The sequence below is a fragment of the Triticum aestivum genome, chromosome 6B (genome assembly GCF_018294505.1).
Source record: "Triticum aestivum cultivar Chinese Spring chromosome 6B, IWGSC CS RefSeq v2.1, whole genome shotgun sequence".
NCBI classification, from domain to species: domain Eukaryota; kingdom Viridiplantae; phylum Streptophyta; class Magnoliopsida; order Poales; family Poaceae; genus Triticum; species Triticum aestivum.
In genome coordinates this window covers 562,878,955-562,900,322 of record NC_057810.1, presented here as the reverse complement: position 1 = coordinate 562,900,322, position 21,368 = coordinate 562,878,955, and the positions used below count along the sequence as shown (strand labels likewise).

The following is a 21,368-nucleotide window of genomic DNA, read 5'->3' as shown; positions in this document are numbered from 1 at the left end:
TACACATCCTCATAGTGGTGTTATATCCAAGTTGTTACTATTGGAGTTCAGGGGAACTCCTAGACAATTGGAGTCCTTTTGGAAGCTTCCTTCGATGGGAGGCTCTATAAGAATAGGGTGAGCCTTAATTGGCATTCGGGAAGCCCCACCCTCCCACCCCTCCAACGGAGATTAACACTCCCCAAGAGTGTAAACTTTGGGATACATCCTCATCTCCAACTTGGTTAATCTGTTCCACATTTCTTTACTCTGAGCCTGTGCCTGCTAGCTCTTTTTTATAGGGAAATCCATCATGGCACACTTTATTGATAATCAAAGCACAAATACTTCGTTTATGAGTACATGAAAAATTAAAGCTAGGAGGTTGATCTATCCATTACAAGAATTCTCATCCTAGAAACACTTTCTAGCAAGTTTGTGTGCCACACCATTAGCTCCTTGAGGAACATGTAGAAACTCCGCCTTCTCGACAGCTCCCACGATCCCCATACACCGAGCATAAATTGCTGCCGCTTGATCATATTGTTGTTGCCCCGAGCAAGCATCAGTTAAATCCGTGCTATCCAACCCCATAACGACATAATTACATGCACAATTAAGGGCTAGAGCAAGGCCATGTTGTATGGCTAGAGCCTTCATTGACGTAACAGTTGAAACATGTTGTACAAAAGAAGTGGAGGCGGCAAGAAAATTACCTAACAAGTCTCGAACAACGACTCCTACCCCTCCTTTACCAACCTCGGGATGATAAGATGCATCTACATTAACTTTCACCAAAACGGAGCAGGGTTTAGACCATGATACCTGCTGATTCCCGATCGGAAGTGGGCTGACTTTAAAAGAGTAATTTTTTAATAGCCACCAATCATTTACTAACTGACAAAATACTTTTTCCACGAGTCACTTGTCTCTGGAACCACCATAAGCACCAGCATGACGTCTTGATAACTTAATGTAGACCCAACTCAAGTAAATGTATCATAGGATTGTTGAGACCCGACAAAATACTTTTCAGCATCACTGTCACTAAAATGTGTCCATGCATGCTTAACTTTTCGCAACCATCCAAACGACCCTCAAAATTTACCATTTGAATCAATTGTCTGCATTGATTTGGTCAATTAATTGCTGATCATGGTACTCTGGCTGTCGGTTGATAAGTAAATTACGATACTCTTATTAGGTTGCTTAGAGCCGCCTAAACCCTTGCAAAAACCCTAACCAGCCCCGAGATCCCACTCCGGAGAGGCCCCCGACGCAGGGCATGCCGAAACTACCCCCGCACACCAGACCTCCCGAAATATCACCGCCGAGCCCGTACCCCCCTCCCGTGCGCAAGGAGTTAGAAAACTTGAAAGAGCCGTCTTACCCAGAGCCAGCCCCAGAGGCCAGAGGCCAGCAGCAGAGCGCCAGCGACCGCGGGGGATCAGGAGGGGCCGCTCGCCCGTATAAAAAGGAGCGGCCGGCGAACGCATCCGCCTCCCTCTCCCCCTTTTACCCAAACAGCCCCTCGCCTCCACAAGCCAATCGTCCCCGTCTCGCCCTCCGCCTCGCGCCGCCTCGCCTCTCCTCTCCCCTCCCCTCCCCTCGGCGGTGCCGAGCCTTCCGCGGCGCCGCGGGCGGCAGGCAGGCAGGTGCGCGTCCTCCCGACTCCGCGTCCCATTCGCGCGCGCGCGCGCTTCGTCGGCGTGCCGAGGGTTTAGGGTTTTGATTCCGCTCCAGATCGGCGCGCCCCTGTGGCGCCTGGTCTGGACGGGTGGGGTTTAGCCGGGAGAATTGTCGTGTTTTCGGTGCGTTGCCGGCTGCGGCGGGTTTTTCTGACTGATGAGATTTGGCGGCGGCGGCGCTGCTTTTGGCTCGTTGCAGGAATATGGCGGGCAAGTCCAAGGGTGCGAGGAACAAGGCCAAGGCGCAGGCCGCAAGCCAGGAGGCCGTCTCGGTGGACCCGGTCGCTGATGTGGTGGAGGAGGCCAAGCCCGAGAACGGGGAAGTGACCGAGGCCCCTGCTGCTGAGGTCGCCCCTGCTGCTGAGACCGCTGCGGTGGTCGTGGAGAAGGAGGAGGGGGATGCGGCCGAGGCCGCACAGGCTGCAGAGAAGCCAGCTGAAGGTGAGGACAATCGCCTCTTTATGTTACATCGATAGTGTATTTATTCCATAAGACTGGGAAACGTGGTATTTGGCTCATAGGTTCATAAAGTCGTGACCTTTTTGGGAAATTAATGGTTGCAGATAAGAACATTAGGCGTTACAAGTATCCAACTTGCACAGGTTCTTTATTAGTGATAAAGTAATCTAGATCAAGGCTAGATTTTGTGGGTGCAATTTCCTAAGCTGAACGAATAACATGCTGCATGCTGCGTATTTAACTGTGTGCTTAATTTATTGATGCCAGACGATTGTAAAACTAGTGATACTGCCATACTGGATAGGCATAACTTGTCCCTAGAACTTACAGTTGGCTATGGTTGTATGCCTTCAGTTGCACTTGGCCGGTAGCATTGTATACAAGTTCATTCTAGTTAGCCTGTCATCAGCATCTGAATTTTTTCATTTCATGAACCGTGAGGACTATATGTGCTGCATTCTCTTAATTGTATTCTTTCTTTTGGACATTCGACTGTTCTAATAAGGAAATGTTGTGTGTCAAGCAGGAGAGCTTCATCTATACCCTGTTTCTGTTAAGACGCAATCAGGTGAAAAGCTGGAGCTGCAGGTAAGTGTAAAAAATTGTATTCTCTTTGGATTTTATACAGCCTCTTACCAGAACACATGGGATTTATATTTTAGAATTTAAGTGGTCAATTTTCTTTACTCTGACTGCTTATATGCACAACACTATTTTGATTGATGACTGTTCATATGAAAATGTTACCACTACTCTACTAGGCGGATTTATGTTCATAATATAACATTTTCATTTTCACACTTCCAGTTACTCCCTCCATCCATATATATAGGGCCTAATACATTTTTCAAGGTTGCTTTTGACCATTGATAAGATTAGTAATATATAAGATGTATGATATAAATGTTATATCATTAGAAACTCCTTTCACATGTGAATTTAACGATATGCTTTGCGTAAATATGCATGTCATATATTATTGTTCTAACCCGTGGTCAAATGTAACCTCGGAAAACTTTTTAGGCCCTATATATATGGATGGAGGGAGTGGTATTTTTACTTTCAAAGTGGCCTGTTTGAGGCCATGCTGTCAAAACCGTCATATAGTATTGGAAATAGGGACTAGTATTTTTTTAATTCATATTGTGCTATTGCATATACAGCTAAGCCCTGGAGATTCTGTCATTGATGTCAAACAATTCCTCTTGGACGCTCCTGAAACTTGCTTCTACACGTGCTATGATTTGATATTGCATACTAAAGATGGTTCAACACACCAGTTAGAGGACTACAATGAAATTTCTGAGATTGCAGATATAACTGCTGGTGGCTGTTCGTTGGAGATGGTTGCTGGTATGTATACAGACAGTTATGCAAATTATCCACTTGTTGTTGGTTTAACTATTTTATACGATGGGGCTGAAATAATGTTTCTTTCAGCAACATATGATGAGAGGTCTATTAGGTCGCATCTCCGCCGTGTCCGGGAATTGCTCTCTCTTTCTAGTCTTCATGTCTCACTATCGACATCCCTAGCTCTGCAGCAGGAGTCTGCACAGGCAAAAAATGCAGGTACTAATACCATGTGGAGATTCTTCCTTTGATGCCGTATGTTTACTGATAATGCTTTCTGTTAGTTGAGGCGTCACCTGCAATTTTACCAAGCAGTACTATGATTTGTGCACAAGTCTTAATTCAACCTGTCGTTGATGTAGATCTTATTTGCTTTCCCCTGTAGATGCAGGAAAAACTGCTCACCAGGAGCTTGATGGTTTGAATTTCATGGAGGATACTACTGTAGCTCTTACTAATTTGCTGGCATCTGCACCGGCAGAAATCAAATGTGTGGACAGCATAGTTTTTTCATCATTCAATCCTCCACCGAGTTATAGGAGGTAACTCTTATGATTGTGATTTACATCCTTGTCTCATTATTTTGGGATACCTTAGGAAGAACCATTGTTCCAAACATCAGCCCTCTGGATTCTCATATGATAGGCTGGTTAAGCTACATTGCTTTTGAAGCTGGGGTGACTGATCAAGTATGTTTGTATGTTAGAACTATGGGAATGGTCCACTTGAATTTGTCATTCAAAATGTGGCATTAGCATGGTGGTTTTCTAGTCATGCTAGTACTTTGCACACACTCCTCCAACAATTCAGGAGTCCTACATAGTGCTAGTGGCATGGTAGGGACTAGGGAGAATGGGGAAAACATGAGAGTTTAAGATCTTTCTGTAACTAAAAGTTGTATCATCTGTACCAGTTCCATCCCGTTAAAGTTCCACTGATGCGCTAAAAGGTATCATTCCTGCTGTCAATTCTTAATATTTACTGGCCTTGTCTCTCCACCTCCATCTTTGGTTGACTATATTCCTCCTATACTGGATTATATTGATTTGCATATGGGTTGTACTATTGAATCCTTTAGTTTGCTATTATCCATTGAGCTTTTATTCGAAGCATCATTTTCCTGTGTAATTTTCCCTCAGCGAGTATCTGTCTGTTAATATAACTGTCGAGGAACTAACAAGCACTGATGGTTTCCATAGGTTACATGGGGATCTCATCTATATTGATGTTGTGACATTAGAAGGAAGCAAACACTGCATCACAGGGAGCTCCAAATCTTTTTATGTGAATGCTAGCAATGGAAGTGTTCTGGATTCAAGACCTTTAAAACAATCTCACGAAGCCAGCACTTTAGTTGGCCTGCTACAAAAAATTAGCGCCAAGTTTAAGAAAGGTTTTGTGTTTATTCTAGAGTTTATTTGTCTAACTTTGCTGGCCCTCAGTATGTCATCTTTCTATAGTGACACTTGGACAATTTTTTTGAAGGCTTTCGTGAAATATTGGACCGCAAAGCATCGGCCCATCCTTTTGAGAACGTTCAGGCCTTGCTCCCAGTGACTTCTTGGTTGGGAGCTCACCCCGTGCCAGGTAACTTTCTCAGTATATTCTCCCATGCTTGCCATTTCTTCTATATCTTCAAAAAGTGATCAGGCTTGTCTAAGCCGAGGAAGTTCTCACCCTCATCCCTGTTTTAACTAGTCATAAAAGGGAGGTTAAAAAAACAAGTCATAAAAGGGACTATGTTAATTAACACACATGTTGATTAATAATTCTGGATGTTATCTTGTTTGCCATGGTGAATAATTAATAATTTTGGATGGCTCCATGTTGATTTATTCATCATCTTAGTATACTACTCCCTCCGTTCCTAAATATAAGTCTTTTTAGAGACTTTAACAAGAACTACATACGGATGTATATAGACATATTTTAGAGTGTAGATTCACTCATTTTTCTCCGTATGTAGTCCGCATTCAAATCTCTAAAAAGACTTACATTTAGGAACGGAGGGAGTATGTTGTATTGAACTTAACACACATCCACATTTCTATGTACAACAGAACATAGAAGGGATGCAGCCAGGGCTGAGGATTCTGTTGTGCTGTCATATGGTACCGAGTTGATTGGGATGCAGAGAGACTGGAATGAGGAATTGCAGTCATGCCGAGAGTTTCCTCATGCCAATCCTCAAGAAAGGTACTTATTTACCATTTCATGATCTTTGTTGCCTACAAGCTATGATGACATGTTATTTCTGGATATTTCAGGATATTGCGAGGCAGAGCACTCTATAAAGTGACATGCGATTTTGTTGATGCTGCTGTAAAAGGAGCAGTCGGTGTCATCAATAGATGTATACCTCCAATCAATCCAACTGATCCGGAATGTTTTCATATGTGAGTAAAGCTCAAATCTCACACTGTTTGCCAAATAACTCCCTCATGACTTCTGTTTCTCTTTTCTGATTTGAAGTCAGACTGCTTGATATCATGGTATAATGTGGTATTGAATGAATAAGGGTGGTATGGTTGTGTTAAGGGTATATGTGTGTATAGCTATCATGCTTCTTAATTATGATTTTAGAATCTGAAGCTCTTGGCACTTTGTTTGAACTTTGAAGTTAGCCAATAACGATAATGAGAACCTTGTTGCGTCAAAGGGTTTCTGTCCCCTCCCTTGCAAAAAAGGGTTTCTATCTGCTCAACTAATTCATGCTCCAATCATTCCCTCCAACCTTGACAAGAAAAACGGGTGTTTCATGGAGACTGATGACTCCAAGCTATACAAGAATCAAGTTTGTAAACTTGTCATCTATTTTACATTGACAAGAATCAAGTTTGGGGAAGTTGTCATCTACTTTGCATTGTTATTCAAGCATGTGAACAATGTTTGTATGTGATCCGTGCGGGGATTATCGAGTGCAAACCCATAGTTGGTTGAGGTCATATGACATGTGACCATTGGATGAAACTTGGTTGCATTTGGTTTCGTAAAAGCTGAGATTGTAGATTGCTGTGTGATCTGAGGGATTATTTGCAAAATGCTCATCTTGTGGTCCTCAAGGCCACTTAAATCTGTCATATCCAAGTTCACCGAATGGATCTTGTTGGGGCTTCTCATGATGTTGCCTAGTCACATGTTCAAAACAGCACCATTGATTAATATGCTCTGCTTAGAATATCCGCTTAGAATATCATGTAGGCACCTAGCGGATTTGAGTGTAAGCACTTGTAACTTGTCTTCCATTGCACATGTGGCAAACTAAGAATTAAGAATCAAGATTTGCGTTTACAGTAGTTACCTGAAGCTGGCTGTGTCAACAACCAGTCTGCTTCTTTTAGCTCGATGCACTGTACACATACTTTTTAGATTGTCAACTGACTTTTAACTGCTTAGTTTCGGATACCATCATCTCTGTTTGAGTGGCTTGACTGGTTGTGAATTGATTAGCTTCAGTTCCTTTTGGAGGTGCAACCAGTCTGCTTCTTTTAGCTTGATGCATTGTACACATACTTTTTAGATCGTCAGTTTCACTTTTAACTGCATAGTTTTCGATACCATCATCTCTGATTGAGTGGCTTGACTGGTTGTTGATTGATTAGCTTCAGTTTCTTTTGGAGATGCTTACATCTGCTCCTATACATTTCAGGTATGTCCACAACAATATTTTCTTCAGTTTTGCTGTTGACTCTGACTATGAGCAAATCTCAAAGGACCAAAAGCCAGATTGCCCAAATGGTTCTGGCAGAAGTACGCCAGTCCCCTCCCCAGTTTTGGGTGCCAAGGCAGATTCTGGTGTAGCACCAGATTCAAAAACTGAAGAGCCGAACAGTGTTTTGGAAGGACCTACAGAGGCACAGATAGCAGACAGTGAGCAGGCGACCTATGCTTCTGCTAATAATGACTTGAAAGGAACGAAATCTTACCAAGAAGCTGATATTTCTGGGCTTTACAATCTTGCCATGGCAATAATTGATTACAGAGGTCACAGGGTTGTAGCCCAGGTATGTGCAAGAAACAGTTATTGATTTATGGTATTTGTTGACACTTTCCTGCTTACATCATGATCTTCTGCTATACCACTGAGTTCCATTTTTTTTCGCACACCTGAAGTGCTGTCGGTTCTTATAAGGTTATTAGTACTTGAATTATATTTGCTGGATTAGTAGATGCCCTGAAAAGGCGATTCAATGTAGAAGATGCATATTATATGAAGATTTTCATAATTATATTTTGTATTTTTTCCACATATATCCATGTTTGAGCCACCTTATCATTTCCTTTGTAATTCTTTGCGATGCAAAGGCTTACTTATATGAATGTAATTTGTACTATTGTACTGGATTTGTAGAGTATCATACCTGGTATTCTTCAAGGAGACAAGTCTGACTCCCTTCTGTATGGTTCTGTTGATAATGGCAAGAAGATATCTTGGAACGAGTCATTCCATGCAAAGGTCAGCCATCATCTTTTGTCGTATTTGCATATTATTGTTCCACATGATTGGACGGTTTTATATGTTGTATTACGGCCAAACTTCTTATGTCTGGTGACTATTCGTCGTTTGTCACGACCTCCATACGTCTTTCCAGTTCAGACAGGAATTCAGTTGTGCTGTGCTGCTGTCAGTTGGTTGTTCAAATATGCTGGTTGACGTGTCATGGTAGTTATCGTTTAGATGCTTAACTAACTAACGGTAGGAGGCATAAGAAGTATGGAGGTTGACGTGTCATGGTTTGTTGTTCTTGTCTGAGGCTCAGTTCTTAATATGGCTAGCTGAAACACTATTTCCATCGTTTTGTGTTCCACTTTTCTACTAATTCGCCTGTCATGCTGGTTGTTATGTTAGTTAATGTTTAGTTGCTTAACATAATAAGTAACAGTAGGAGGATTACTGGTTTGTTCTTGTTTGGGCTCAGTTCTTAATATGGCTAGGGGCTAGCTGAAACACTATATGCATTGTTTTGTTCAACTAATTCACCTGGCTTGCTGGTTGCCTGATTCACTTTTCACAATGATGTACGGCTTTGTCTGACTGGTGCACAATTGATTATCTGTTCAAGTGCACTTTTTGTAACGTCAGCGGTTTGGCTAAGTTCTGCGCACTTGATTTTCGTCTAAAATGCCAGTGTAAAAATTACATATGCAAGCTTTGAAAGATTCAGCTATTACACATGATACCTGAAGTATTTGTGGAAGGGAGCAATATTTGTTTCCTAATTTGGATATTCTTATTTCATGACGATATCTTTGTTTGACATCTAAAGTAAGATCTGCTCTGTTAGGTAGTTGAGGCTGCAAAGCGACTCCATGTGAAGGAGCATGTGGTTTTGGATGGTTCTGGCAATCCTGTAAAATTAGCTGCTACAGTTGAATGCAAGGGAATTGTTGGTAGTGATGACAGGTAATTCTTATTTTGAGGTTAAACATTGGTTCTTTTACTAGTTTTCATTGATAAATTAAATGCCTTATTTTGTACTCGCAAACTAAAAAGCACGGACACGGGGACGGAAAGACGGGGATACGGATACGGGGATACGGGATACGGCATTTTCCAAAAACAGCCATTCGGGGATACGGCAAGTATATATAAAATAAAATAAAAATATGCCATGTAATATAGAGTTAAGACAGAAAATTAAAGAGAAATAGATCAAAATAAAGAATAGACTAGAGTACTGCCCCATTTGGTGTCTCTTTTATCAAGTGCTTGATCGATCCTCATCCCCCCATCTCATTGCAAGTTGCATCTTGCAAAACACATCAAACACAAATTGGCTACCAGCTGTGGCGCTCCCAGATGCCATGCCACTTGCTAGTTGCTACCTATCAACAAGTGTGCAGCAACACAAGCTGTTAAATTCAGAAATAGGCAGTAGCACTAGCAGGCTAGCAGCAGCAGCATCAGCCCAAGCAGCACAAGCGAGCAGCAACAGCATAACAAACAGCAGCAGCACAAGCAGAGAGGTAGCAACAACAAGTCAACAACAAGCTAGCAAGCATCCAGACCCAGTAGCTTAATCCCTTAATAATGGAACAAAATCTGAATCTGAAGAATAAAAGAGGAAGAGGTTGAAGAATGGAGAAGCTGCTGGGTTACCTACAGGCTACAGCTGCGAGGAGCTGAGGAGGCGAGGAGAGAGAGAGACTGCTGCTGCTGGTGCTGGATGGAGGAGTCGCCGGCGCCGGCGGCGGCGAGTCCAGGTGGTGGGAACTTCGATCCAGAAGGTGGTGGCTCCTTCTGTTCGAGCTGGGAGGCAGGGAGCAGCTCGTATGGAGACCCTGCAAAATAGGGTTACATATTGGGCCGTGGCTGGGCCGGGGGTGTGTTTTTGGGCCAGGCCGTATCCCTAACGTGTCCCCGCGTATCCCGGCGTATCCCAGTCGTTTTTTCTTTTTTTTTAATTCAAATTTCGGGGATACTCCAAAATTCGCGTATCCCACCGTATCCCGCCGTATCCGTATCAGGACGGCAGTTCGGCGATTCCTGGCGTGTCCGTGCTTTTTAGCTCGCAAAGTTAGTACAAAGTTGGGTCATCTATTTTGGAACTGAGGGAGTAGTTTCTTAAAGGTTCTTTGTTAGCTAGATCGGTTAATTAGAAACATTATCAAAATGTAAAAAACCCAATAGGGGTGCATTCTGGTGAGGTGTGAACCTGATACCACATGCGTGAACTGTCAAAAGATCTCCAACGTTGTTTTCCTGAGGATTGGCTCTTTTAAGAAAGAATAACAGATTTCACCCTGGGATTTACCTCTTTGACCACACTACTCCTGAGATAAAAGGGTCACTCAACAGCTTAAGCTTATAAAAACTGGTCATAATAGTAATAATTCCCAAGGGCGGTTTTGCCTAATTGTGCCAGTTCACAAGGTTGTGGTGCTAATTTGCCCCTTTATAGATTTTTTCTTTTGGAATTGTTGAACATGTAAATATCCTATTAGCGAGTGTATTTTTGATCTGATCCACTTTGCATAGCTTAAACTGTCTGAAATCTATTATCTGTTTGTCTTGCTTTTATCTCGTGACACATCACTTCCGTGTTATCTTTGCTCCAACAGTTAAGGGTGTTCATGTGGTCCTGTAGTTTTGTTTCATGCTGTTGTTTTTGACTTTTCCCCACTGTAGGCATTATATTTTGGATCTGATGAGAGTGACTCCACGAGATTCTAACTACATTGGACTGCAGCACCGTTTTTGTGTGTTGAGACCCGAACTTGTAGCCTCATTTGTTGAGGTCAGCTGATGGCATATCTTTGGTTTTGTAGTAAAAAAAGAAAGATCTTATGTTTCACTAATGCATGATTTGTTTCATGGCTAATTCTAACTATCTAATTTTATTGAATTGGGTAGGCTGAATCTATAAAGAAATCCCCTACGCAGAAAGTTCCGGATGTTCCCACAGAATCAAATGGGCAAGAAGAATCTGATGACATTGCCAGTGCTTCTGATGCTACGGTTCGTGCAGAAATTATTGTCACTGCATTTTCTACACTTGTTTAGGGAAGATTAGCATACACTTTTTACGTCAATAATAAAAAAATGAGTACAAAAGGGCACATAAGAAATAATGAAATATAATGATGATCCAAATGAAATGTGTAATAAGAACCCAAAGGAGATTTTCTGATGCAGGACTGAAAGAATAGAATCAGACTCTCTTCCTCCGAATTGAGCCAATTAGCTTGCATTTTTAATCAGTAACTGGAGATTAGGTCTTTGTTCTGTTGCTCTACAACAACAACAACAACAACAAAGCCTTTAGTCCCAAACAAGTTGGGGTAGGCTAGAGGTGAAACCCATAAGATCTCGCAACCAACTCATGGCTCTGGCACATGGATAGCAAGCTTCCACGCACCCCTGTCCATAGCTAGCTCTTTGTCGATACTCCAATCCTTCAGGTCTCTCTTAACGGACTCCTCCCATGTCAAAATCGGTTGACCCCGTCCTCTCTTGACATTCTCCGCACGCTTTGGCCGTCCGCTATGCACTGGAGCTTCTGGAGGCCTGCGCTGAATATGCCCAAACCATCTCAAACGATGTTGGACAAGCTTCTCCTCAATTGGTGCTACCCCAACTCTATCTCGTATATCATCATTCCGGACTCGATCCTTCCTCGTGTGGCCACACATCCATCTCAACATACGCATCTCCGCCACACCTAACTGTTGAACATGTCGCCTTTTAGTCGGCCAACACTCCGCGCCATACAACATTGCGGGTCGAACCGCCGTCCTGTAGAACTTGCCTTTTAGCTTTTGTGGCACTCTCTTGTCACAGAGAATGCTAGAAGCTTGGCGCCACTTCATCCATCCGGCTTTGATTCGATGGTTCACATCTTCATCAATACCCCCATCCTCCTGCAACATTGACCCCAAATACCGAAAGGTGTCCTTCCGAGGTACCACCTGGCCATCAAGGCTAACCTCCTCCTCACAGCTAGTAGTATTGAAACCGCACATCATGTACTCGGTTTTAGTTCTACTAAGCCTAAACCCTTTCGATTCCAAGGTTTGTCTCCATAACTCTAACTTCCTATTTACCCCCGTCCGACTATCGTCAACTAGCACCACATCATCCGCAAAGAGCATACACCATGGGATATCTCCTTGTATACCCCTTGTGACCTCATCCATCACCAATGCAAAAAGATAAGGGCTCAAAGCTGACCCCTGATGCAGTCCTATCTTAATCGGGAAGTCATCGGTGTCGACATCACTTGTTCGAACACTTGTCACAACATTATTGTACATGTCCTTGATGAGGGTAATGTACTTTGCTGGGACTTTGTGTTTCTCCAAGGCCCACCACATGACATTCCGCGGTATCTTATCATAGGCCTTCTCCAAGTCAATGAACACCATATGCAAGTCCTTCTTATGCTCCCTATATCTCTCCATAAGTTGTCGTACCAAGAAAATGGCTTCCATGGTCGACCTCCCAGGCATGAAACCAAACTGATTTTTGGTCACGCTTGTCATTCTTCTTAAGCGGTGCTCAATGACTCTCTCCCATAGCTTCATTGTATGGCTCATCAGCTTAATTCCACGGTAATTAGTACAACTCTGAACATCCCCCTTGTTCTTGAAGATTGGTACTAATATACTCCGTCTCCATTCTTCTGGCATCTTGTTTGCCCGAAAAATGAGGTTGAAAAGCTTGGTTAGCCATACTATCGCTATGTCCCCGAGACCTTTCCACACCTCAATGGGGATACAATCAGGGCCCATCGCCTTGCCTTCTTTCATCCTTTTTAAAGCCTCCTTCACCTCAGACTCCTGGATGCGCCGCACAAAACGCATGCTGGTCTCATCAAAGGAGTCATTCAGTTCAATGGTAGAACTCTCATTCTCCCCATTGAACAGCTTGTCGAAGTACTCCCGCCATCTATGCTTAATCTCTTCGTCCTTCACCAAGAGTTGGCCTGCTCCGTCCTTGATGCATTTGACTTGGCCAATATCCCTCGTCTTCCTCTCCCGGATCTTAGCCATCTTATAAATGTCCCTTTCACCTTCCTTCGTGCCTAACCGTTGGTAGAGGTCCTCATATGCCCGACCCCTTGCTTCACCAACAGCTCGCTTTGCGGCCTTCTTCGCCATCTTGTACTTCTCTATGTTGTCTGCACTCCTATCCAGGTATAGGCGTTTGAAGCAATTTTTCTTCTCTTTAAGCGCCTTCTGGACATCATCGTTCCACCAGCAGGTATCCTTATCTCCGCTTCTCCTTCCCCTGGACACTCCAAACTCCTCCGAGGCCACCTTACGAATGCAAGTCGCCATCTTCATCCACACATTGTCCGCATCCCCTCCTTCCTCCCAAGGGCCCTCCTTAAATACCCTCTCCTTGAACACCTGAGCTACCTCCCCCTTGAGCTTCCACCACTTCGTTCTAGCGACCTTGGCACGCTTATCCCGCTGGACACGAATCCGAAAGCGGAAGTCAGCAACCACCAGCTTATGCTGGGGTACAACACTCTCCCCAGGTATCACCTTACAGTCTAGGCACGCACGCCTATCTTCTCTTCTCGAGAGGATGAAATCAATCTGGCTAGAGTGTTGGCCGCTACTAAAAGTCACCAGATGTGATTCTCTCTTTCTAAAGAGGGTGTTAGCTACAATCATGTTGTAGGCTAGAGCAAAGCTTAAGACATCTTCTCCTTCTTGATTCCTGATGCCATAGCCAAAGCCCCCATGCGCCCCTTCAAAACCTGTGTTAGATGTACCCACGTGGCCATTGAGGTCTCCTCCTATGAAGAGCTTCTCACCAATCGGTACACTCCTAACCATGTCTTCCAAGCCTTCCCAGAACTCCCTCTTGGTGTTCTCATTGTGGCCTACTTGCGGGGCATATGCGCTGATAACATTGAGAACCAAGTCCTCAGCTACCAGCTTGACCAGGATAATCCGGTCCCCACGTCTCCTGACGTCTACCACTCCATACTTGAGGCTCTTGTTGATCAAGATGCCTACGCCATTTCTGTTTGCAGCCGTCCCCGTGTACCACAGCTTGAAGCCGGTATCCTCCACCTCCTTCGCCTTCTGTCCTCTCCATTTGGTTTCTTGGACGCAAAGGATATCAACACCTCTCCTCACTGCTGCATCAACTAGCTCCCGAAGCTTCCCTGTCAGAGACCCTACGTTCCAGCTACCTAAGCGAATCCTCCTAGGCTCGGCTAGCTTCCTTACCCTTCGCACTCGTCGAGTCAAATGCGAAGACCCTTGCTCATTTTCCACTACATCCGGGCGCCGATGTAGCGCGCCACTAAGGATGCGATGACCCGATCCTCGCTCACTTGCCACCGTATCCGGATCAAGATACGGCGCGCCACTTGGGGGGTGACGGCCCGGCCCTTGCCCATTTTCCACCACACCCGGGTTCCGATGTGGCGCGTCGCTGAGAGGGTTACGCCCCAACGAAAATCTATTGGGTTTCATCTCCATAAGAGTGGCTGACTTTTTACGTTGGCTCGCCAAGCCTATCACAACCCTCCTCCTTTACCCGGGCTTGGGACCGGCTATGTTGAGACAACATAGGCGGAGTTGTCTTTGTTCTGTTGCTCTGGAACAGAAAAAATGTTGAAACTGCATTTAAGTAGCATTGCAGTTGCCTGATCAAGAGCCTTCCCTCTTCAGTGACTCGAGGCAAATTACTTTGGCCATTCCATTTTACATACAAAGATTGAGAACTTGGATGACCTTTTGCACTTATCCATTAAAAGGGCCTAAATTTAAATAGAAATAATATGATATTGTTGCTTGTATGGTCGCTAGAATCTGATTGCCGATAGCTGATATTTCAGGCTGTTTCTGCGGAGGAACATGACAAGTCTGATGAAAGCCCTGCTTCTACACCTGCCGAAAGTAACGACTCGACTGCTGAAATTCTTTTCAATCCAAATGTATTTACGGAGTACAAGCTTGCTGGCAGTCCTGAGGTGAGTTTAATAAGTAATAACTACCCTTTGTTTTGGTGCTGTTGCACCTTTAAAAGATTTTGCTCTTCAATGTTCTTAGGAGATTGAAGCCGATGAAGCTTTGGTTAAAAAGGTTGGTTCGTATCTGCTAGATACGGTGATCCCGAAGTTTGTTCAGGATCTTTGCTCTCTTGATGTCTCCCCTATGGATGGTCAAACTTTAACTGATGTGCTGCATAGCAATGGGATAAATGTTAGGTATCTGGGCAAAGTAAGTCTCTTTGGACTGATACAGCTGAATGTGAAAACATTGCTTTGCATTTTTATGTTCCTAAAATAATCCATTTCTCAGGTTGCAGGCATGATCAAGCATTTGCCACATTTGTGGGACTTATTTTCGGCTGAGATAATTGTTAGGTCTGCAAAGCATGTTGTCAAGGTGCTGTTCCTGTCCTGTTTATGCTAGATGTAGCTGTTTATTTGTGACATCAAACAGTTCAAAACATTAGAGATATTTTCCTCTATTGTAGCTGTTATGTCCCCCAAGCATTTTCAATGCGGTTCATCTGTCCTTTTACAACTGTGGCTGGCTATTTCTTGTCTTTTTACCATGAGCTGCCTATTTCTTGTCTTTTTACCATGAGCTGCCTATTTCTTGTCTTTTTACCATGAGCTGCCAATTGTAAAGTGAATAATATTTAAAGTGTGAGTTGACTTTTGCTATGGAAGTGAATGCCCGTAAAAGAAAGTAGTAGTGAACAAGACATCTTTTACTTGCACTGCTATGAATGGGCATCTTCACTTCTGGAGCACAATTTAGTACTCCCTCCGACCCAAAATAAGTACAACACTTGTTTTGATACGGAGGTAGTATTAAGTTATTGCAAGACGCATACTGTTGTGTTATCCACACTGTGGGTTAGTTTACATCACATAATTATGCTATAAGATGATGATCAGTCGCATGTAATTCTGTCTGTCATAGAAATCTCAAAATCACAGCTTTTTAATTTGCTGCTATGTTCAACTCATTTACGGTGTTAGAATATTATTTATTTAACCATCATGCGCTCTTGCTACTCCAGGACATACTGAGGCAAAGCCCGGACCATAATATTGCACCTGCTGTTGCTCATTTCTTGAATTGTTTTTTTGGCAAAGTTTTGGCTGCTTCAACAAAAGGTAGTACTGGCAGCCCGCAGTCTAAAACCCAGAAGGTATGCTTTCCTGTGACGTTGCTATGCACTGTGGAACTTTATCTTGAGTTTAGTTTATTTTTGTTTAACCTTCTGCTGGTATAAAAACTGTATTCAATGGCCAGAAATCAAGTCAATCAGTTTCTTCAAAAAAGGGTCAATCTGCACATTCCCAGCTAACTTCTGACGGGGTTTGGTCTGACATTAAGGAGTTCGCGAATCATAAATACCAGGTATGGGCAGTTATTATTTCTTCACGTTTTCAGTTTTTTATCGAACACCATGACTAATGGGCTTCATTTATTTAGTTTGAAGCGCCGGATGATGTGAGGGTTGGGGCTAAAAGAGTTGCAGTTCTCCGCAATCTTTGCCAAAAGGTTAGCTATGTTCAGACTTACATGATAATTAATTTGTTGGATGATGCTTGGTTTGGTCTTTGACAAAGAGATATTTTTTTTATGTTATGAGCTTCTGTTGCTCTTTTCGGCACTTACTTTTTTACAAAATGTTGGCCCGCTTTCAGAATCATGTTCCACGTAGTATATAGTGCCTGTCAAAATTATGGCGCCATCTAATTTGTTTGACATACCAAATATTCTTCATTTAATAGGTCGGAATAACAATTGCTGCTCGCAAATACGATCTGCATTCTACTACTCCATTCCAACCTTCAGATATCTTGAATCTCCAACCAGTTGTTAAGCACTCAGTTCCTACCTGTACTGATGCAAGGAAGCTTATGGAAGCTGGGAAAATCCGGATGGCTGAGGTATATATTTCCTATACTGTCTTGTTTCTGACCTGTACCTGGTTAATATTTCAATATATGAAATTTGCAAATTCTTGTTCATGCATTTCAGGGAACTCTAAATGAGGCGTATGCACTATTTTCTGAAGCTTTTTCTCTACTTCAACAGGTAAAATAAATCTTAGCATGAGAATCCTTTGAACTTCTGTTATTTACCCTTGATCATTGCTTATTGCAGATCAATGGTCCCATGCACAAGGATGCTGCGAACTGTTGCCGGTAACACACACACACACACTTACACATGATTTATTTTATTAGTATTTTCTTTTATTAGGACATCCGTATGTTGAGATCCTAAACCTCCTTGAACATAATTTTCAGAGTTGTGTTGATCATGCTTACTGCAATTTTACAGTTTGAAATGTTTCTTAGATAAATCAGTACGAGAAACATTATTAAGAATATATTGCAATATCACATGTTTGACTGCAAACACGCAAGTTACCATGAAGATGAGTAGACGAGAAAGAAGATTTCCTATGAAACAATATTCCTGATTGAAATAACTTATCTTTGTTACTGTGAACGTATTAACAATTTCTTTTTGCAAATAAACTTCTATTGAAATCCTTCTGTTCTTTATTTGGTTTATTTTGCCAAAGGTACCTTGCTATGGTTTTGTACCATGCCGGCGACACAGCAGGAGCAATTGTGCAGCAACATAGAGAGCTTATCATAAATGAGCGATGCCTTGGTCTAGACCATCCTGATACAGCCCACAGGCATGTCCTTTGATTTGGTTTTGTGCTTATTATTACTTATTAGTTGCCATAAATGAACCTATTTATCAATTTGAAATAAAAAATTGCGAAGCAGGAGTGGAAGCTCAATTCCTTGGTTAAAAGGCATTAGCTTTTTGAAAATGTAACTTTGTACGTTACATTTATGAGTTGTCTACTTTTTTCTAGCGGTGATGTTTCCTTTGTTCGCAAAGTTGAAATTTGTTGAGCTGTGTTCAGGTTGTTAGTACAGGAAAATTGTCTCTTTGATATCAGCATACGACAACCAATCTGATGTTAATCTTCTTTTAATCATTTGTTTCCTTATTTTCAGCTATGGTAACATGGCTTTGTTCTATCATGGGCTCAATCAAACCGAACTTGCGCTGCGACACATGTCCCGGACACTGCTGTTGCTGAGTTTAGCATCTGGTCCTGATCATCCAGATGTTGCAGCTACTCTTATAAATGTGGCGATGATGTACCAGGATGCGAGCAATATGAGTACTGCTCTTAGGTATCTTCAAGAAGCACTTAAGAAGAATGAGCGCCTTTTAGGCCCAGGTCATATTCAAACAGCAGTTTGCTATCATGCTCTCGCCATTGCATTCAGCTGTATGAGTGCATACAAGCTCTCAGTTCAGGTTAGTTCTGATAAAAAATTGGCAGAATAATTTTTTACACATTTGACTGACTTTTTGATTTTGGTGGCAGCATGAAACCAAGACACATGATATACTGGTCAAACAGTTAGGGAGTGATGATTCACGAACAAAAGATTCAGAAAATTGGTTGAACACATTTAAGGGGCGAGAACAGCAGGTATGTGCTGAAAAGTCAGTTCCCATTGTTTGCTTCACTCTTGGTTCAGGGATTCTTGCACATTCCCAAAGTAGAAACATTTTTTGCATTGCAACATATTCCCCCCATGTTAATAGAGGTCGGGGTAGACCAAACGTGACATGGGAGGAGTCCGTAAAGAGAAATCTGAAGGACTGAAATATCACCGAAGAACTAGCCATGGACAGGGGTGTGTGGAAGCTAGCTATCCATGTGCCAGAACCATGAGTTGGTTGCGAGATCTAATGGGTTTCAGCTCTAGCCCACCCCACCTTGGTTGGGACTAAAGGATTTGTTGTTGTTGCAACATACTCCCTCCGTTCCAAATTTAAGTGTTGTGGAACTAAAACCACGAGACTTATTTTGGAACGGAGGGAGTATTTCTGTAGTAAAGAGAGATCTGAAGGACTGAAATATCACCGAAGAACTAGCCATGGAGGGGGCGTGTGGAAGCTAGCTATCCATGTGCCAGAACCATGAGTTGGTTGCGAGATCTTATGGGTTTCAGCTCTAGCCCACCCCACCTTGTTTGGGACTAAAGATTTGTTGTTGTTGTTGTTGCAACATACTCCCTCCGTCCCAAAATAAGTGTTGTGGAACTAAAACCACGAGAATTATTTTGGAACGGAGGGAGTATTTCTATAGTAAACTTGGGAAAGTTTGGCTCCATCTCTACTTTGCATAGTTTGCTTCCTTTGCGTGCTGAACCTAGTTGTATTATCAATGGGAGATCAAGTTAATTTCTTGTGCAGGTTATTGCGCAGAAGCAAAAAGGCCAGACAACTGCCCCCTCTGCTAACGCTGTTGAATTCTTGAAGGTAAGCTTATTAGGTGCAACATGCAAGTCCTGCTACTACACTCTTCGAATTCCATTTTATTTGAATAGCACCACAGCAAAATGCTAGGGACCGAATTATAGGTAGTTTCGAAGCGGATGGTTTGGATTGCCCAACCTTCTATGAGATTATTATTTTTATTTGTTTGGTCTCAGGATGTTAGCTTCATATGGAAGCTGGCAACACTAAAATCTTGCACTCTGAGCTTTAAATTTTTCCTAGATGGGCAGCTGGGGCTCTATATGCATTCCCCACCACTCTGTCATTTTAAAACCGAACCAAAAATGAACCGAACTGAACTAATTTTATGCTTTTTATGGTTTCTTGTTTCAACTTTCCATTCCGTTCTGAATTTTGGTTTTTATGGATACCAAAAAACCGAAAGGTTAGTTGAATAAACCAGGACAGACCCAGTGCATAGAAGCTCCCACACAAGGTGGGGTCTGGGGAGGGATTATATTTCTTGAGGCGAACAACCATAAAAGTAGTCATTGTACAGCAGCCGTATTCCCTGCTAAGCACGTCTATTTTGCTAGTAACGTAGTCATTTTTCTCTTAAAAAATGCTAACCAGGTACATAACCATCAAGGCATGAATTATAGTTATATACCTTTTTTAATAAAAAATCATATGTTTTGTGTCATAAATTTGTTATTATTATGTCATTTTCTATTTCGTGTCAACTTTTGTCATTATGGTATATATCAAAATAATTTGGTATATACCAAAACAGAACCGTATCTTAATTTCATACCATATTTACCGAAGTATTAATACTGTACAAACTGGAAAACCGTATAAACTGAACCATGTAAACCGAATGCATAAGAGTTTTTCCCTATTCTTAGCAGATAGATGCTCTCCCAACCTCTAAAAATCTATCGAAACATTTCCATAGCATCATAAGACGTGTACTGTTGGACATAGATTACCGTTTGATCCACCTTTTTCCCTGCCAATATTGCTACTTTTTTTTTGTTTTGCCTTTTCTTTCAAGTCAATACCCTACCTTTGTACTGCATGCCTAGTTGGTGATGGTAACAAATCCTTGCGTTTGATCTGGCAGGCTCATCCTGGATTGTTCCAAGCAATGAAGGCAGCTGCGATCCAATCTGGTGGTGATGGACCAGCAAATGTCAACAGAGTAAGGGGAGGCGATGAGCGCGCTGCCAAGGCGGCCGCAGAAGCCCGAAAAACGGCCATTGCCAGGGGTGTTAATCTGCGCAACGGGCCTGCTGCGAGTGTTTCTGACATCAATCAAATTCTCAACCTCATCAACTCTGCTGCTTCCGCGTCTGCTGCTTCTTCCGGCAATGCTCAGTCAACCGAATCTGAAGTGCCGCAGTCCAACGGTCCTGCCATGAATGGCGCAAAGGAGGCCAAGGATACAAGTCGGCCGTCCGCCAAGGCTGACGGTCAAGCTCCAGTAGGATTAGGTGCGTCGTTGGAGCTGAAGAAGCAGAAGTCCAAGCAGAAGGCATAGACGCGTCGTTGGAGCTGAAGAAGCAGAAGTCCAAGCAGAAGGCATAGACAGGAATCTGCAATGGTTGTTTTCTCCTTGCAATTTTGGACCTCTAGGGTGATCATTTTTTGGCCCATAGGATTGTCACGTCCACATAGTGGCAGAGTAATTTTATTTATGGTGGGGTGGGGGTTCGTAGAATGAGTGCAATAATAATAAGAGGATGGGGTGAAGACAAATTCTTGTGAAGATAAAAAGCCTTCCATATCTAATTTCTGTAAACTGGCTACACCAATTTGTTTGGCACACAGAAATTAACAAGCTGAAGGTTTTATTGAGCCATAGCAAAGCTTAATATCTTTGCTTTTTCTTATTCTTTTTTTTTACTTCTGTGCCTTAGAAAATGCATCCAATTACTCAATCAGTCCCTTCAGGTCATTTGTAGCCACTATGTACGTGCATGCCAACAAAAGACGCCCTTAAGCAAGCTACGTTAGTACCACATTCCTTTGATACAAAATGCCATGTGTAAGAGAAAAGCAAAAAAGAAAAAAGGAATCTCCACTCCTTAGAAAAATCCTCAATCTATAGATGCTTTAGTGCCAGGCACC

At 42.7% G+C, this 21,368-nt stretch overlaps 1 protein-coding gene and 1 long non-coding RNA gene across 6 annotated transcripts; one reads left to right on the top strand and one right to left on the bottom strand.

Annotated features, from left to right (window-relative positions):
- The first annotated feature begins 1,327 nt into the window (after positions 1-1,327).
- Positions 1,328-21,095, top strand: LOC123138009 (clustered mitochondria protein). Of its 5 annotated transcripts, none has more exons than XM_044557899.1 (29): positions 1,328-1,634; positions 1,867-2,108; positions 2,653-2,714; positions 3,290-3,479; positions 3,567-3,698; positions 3,865-4,021; positions 4,679-4,872; positions 4,965-5,066; positions 5,540-5,675; positions 5,747-5,875; positions 7,129-7,483; positions 7,831-7,935; positions 8,765-8,883; positions 10,609-10,717; positions 10,834-10,938; positions 14,780-14,914; positions 14,994-15,164; positions 15,246-15,332; positions 15,979-16,110; positions 16,215-16,322; positions 16,398-16,466; positions 16,700-16,858; positions 16,950-17,006; positions 17,076-17,116; positions 17,503-17,622; positions 17,954-18,263; positions 18,334-18,441; positions 19,212-19,277; positions 20,362-21,095. In XM_044557899.1, exons 2-29 carry the CDS (start codon positions 1,871-1,873, stop codon positions 20,776-20,778), a joined length of 4,113 nt encoding a protein of 1,370 aa, XP_044413834.1. In that variant the 5' UTR covers positions 1,328-1,634; positions 1,867-1,870; the 3' UTR covers positions 20,779-21,095. The 5 variants fall into 5 exon arrangements, with proteins under 5 accessions (XP_044413834.1, XP_044413836.1, XP_044413833.1 ...); XM_044557901.1 differs by having other exon boundaries at positions 2,650-2,714; positions 3,871-4,021; XM_044557898.1 differs by having other exon boundaries at positions 2,650-2,714.
- Positions 9,064-9,721, bottom strand: LOC123138010 (uncharacterized). The gene is made up of 2 exons (XR_006468741.1): positions 9,580-9,721; positions 9,064-9,305 (listed from the first exon to the last, which is right to left on the bottom strand). It is a non-coding gene; the product is annotated as an uncharacterized lncRNA (long non-coding RNA).
- Positions 21,096-21,368: the final 273 nt, after the last annotated feature.

Coding starts and splice junctions, on each gene's coding strand:
- LOC123138009 (XM_044557898.1), top strand. CDS start 1,871: ATGGCGGGCAAGTCCAAGGGTGCGAGGAACAAGGCCAAGGCGCAGGCC. Junction 4,022..4,678: donor CCTCCACCGAGTTATAGGAG/GTAACTCTTATG, acceptor TGGTTTCCATAG/GTTACATGGGGATCTCATCT. Junction 17,623..17,953: donor CATCCTGATACAGCCCACAG/GCATGTCCTTTG, acceptor CCTTATTTTCAG/CTATGGTAACATGGCTTTGT.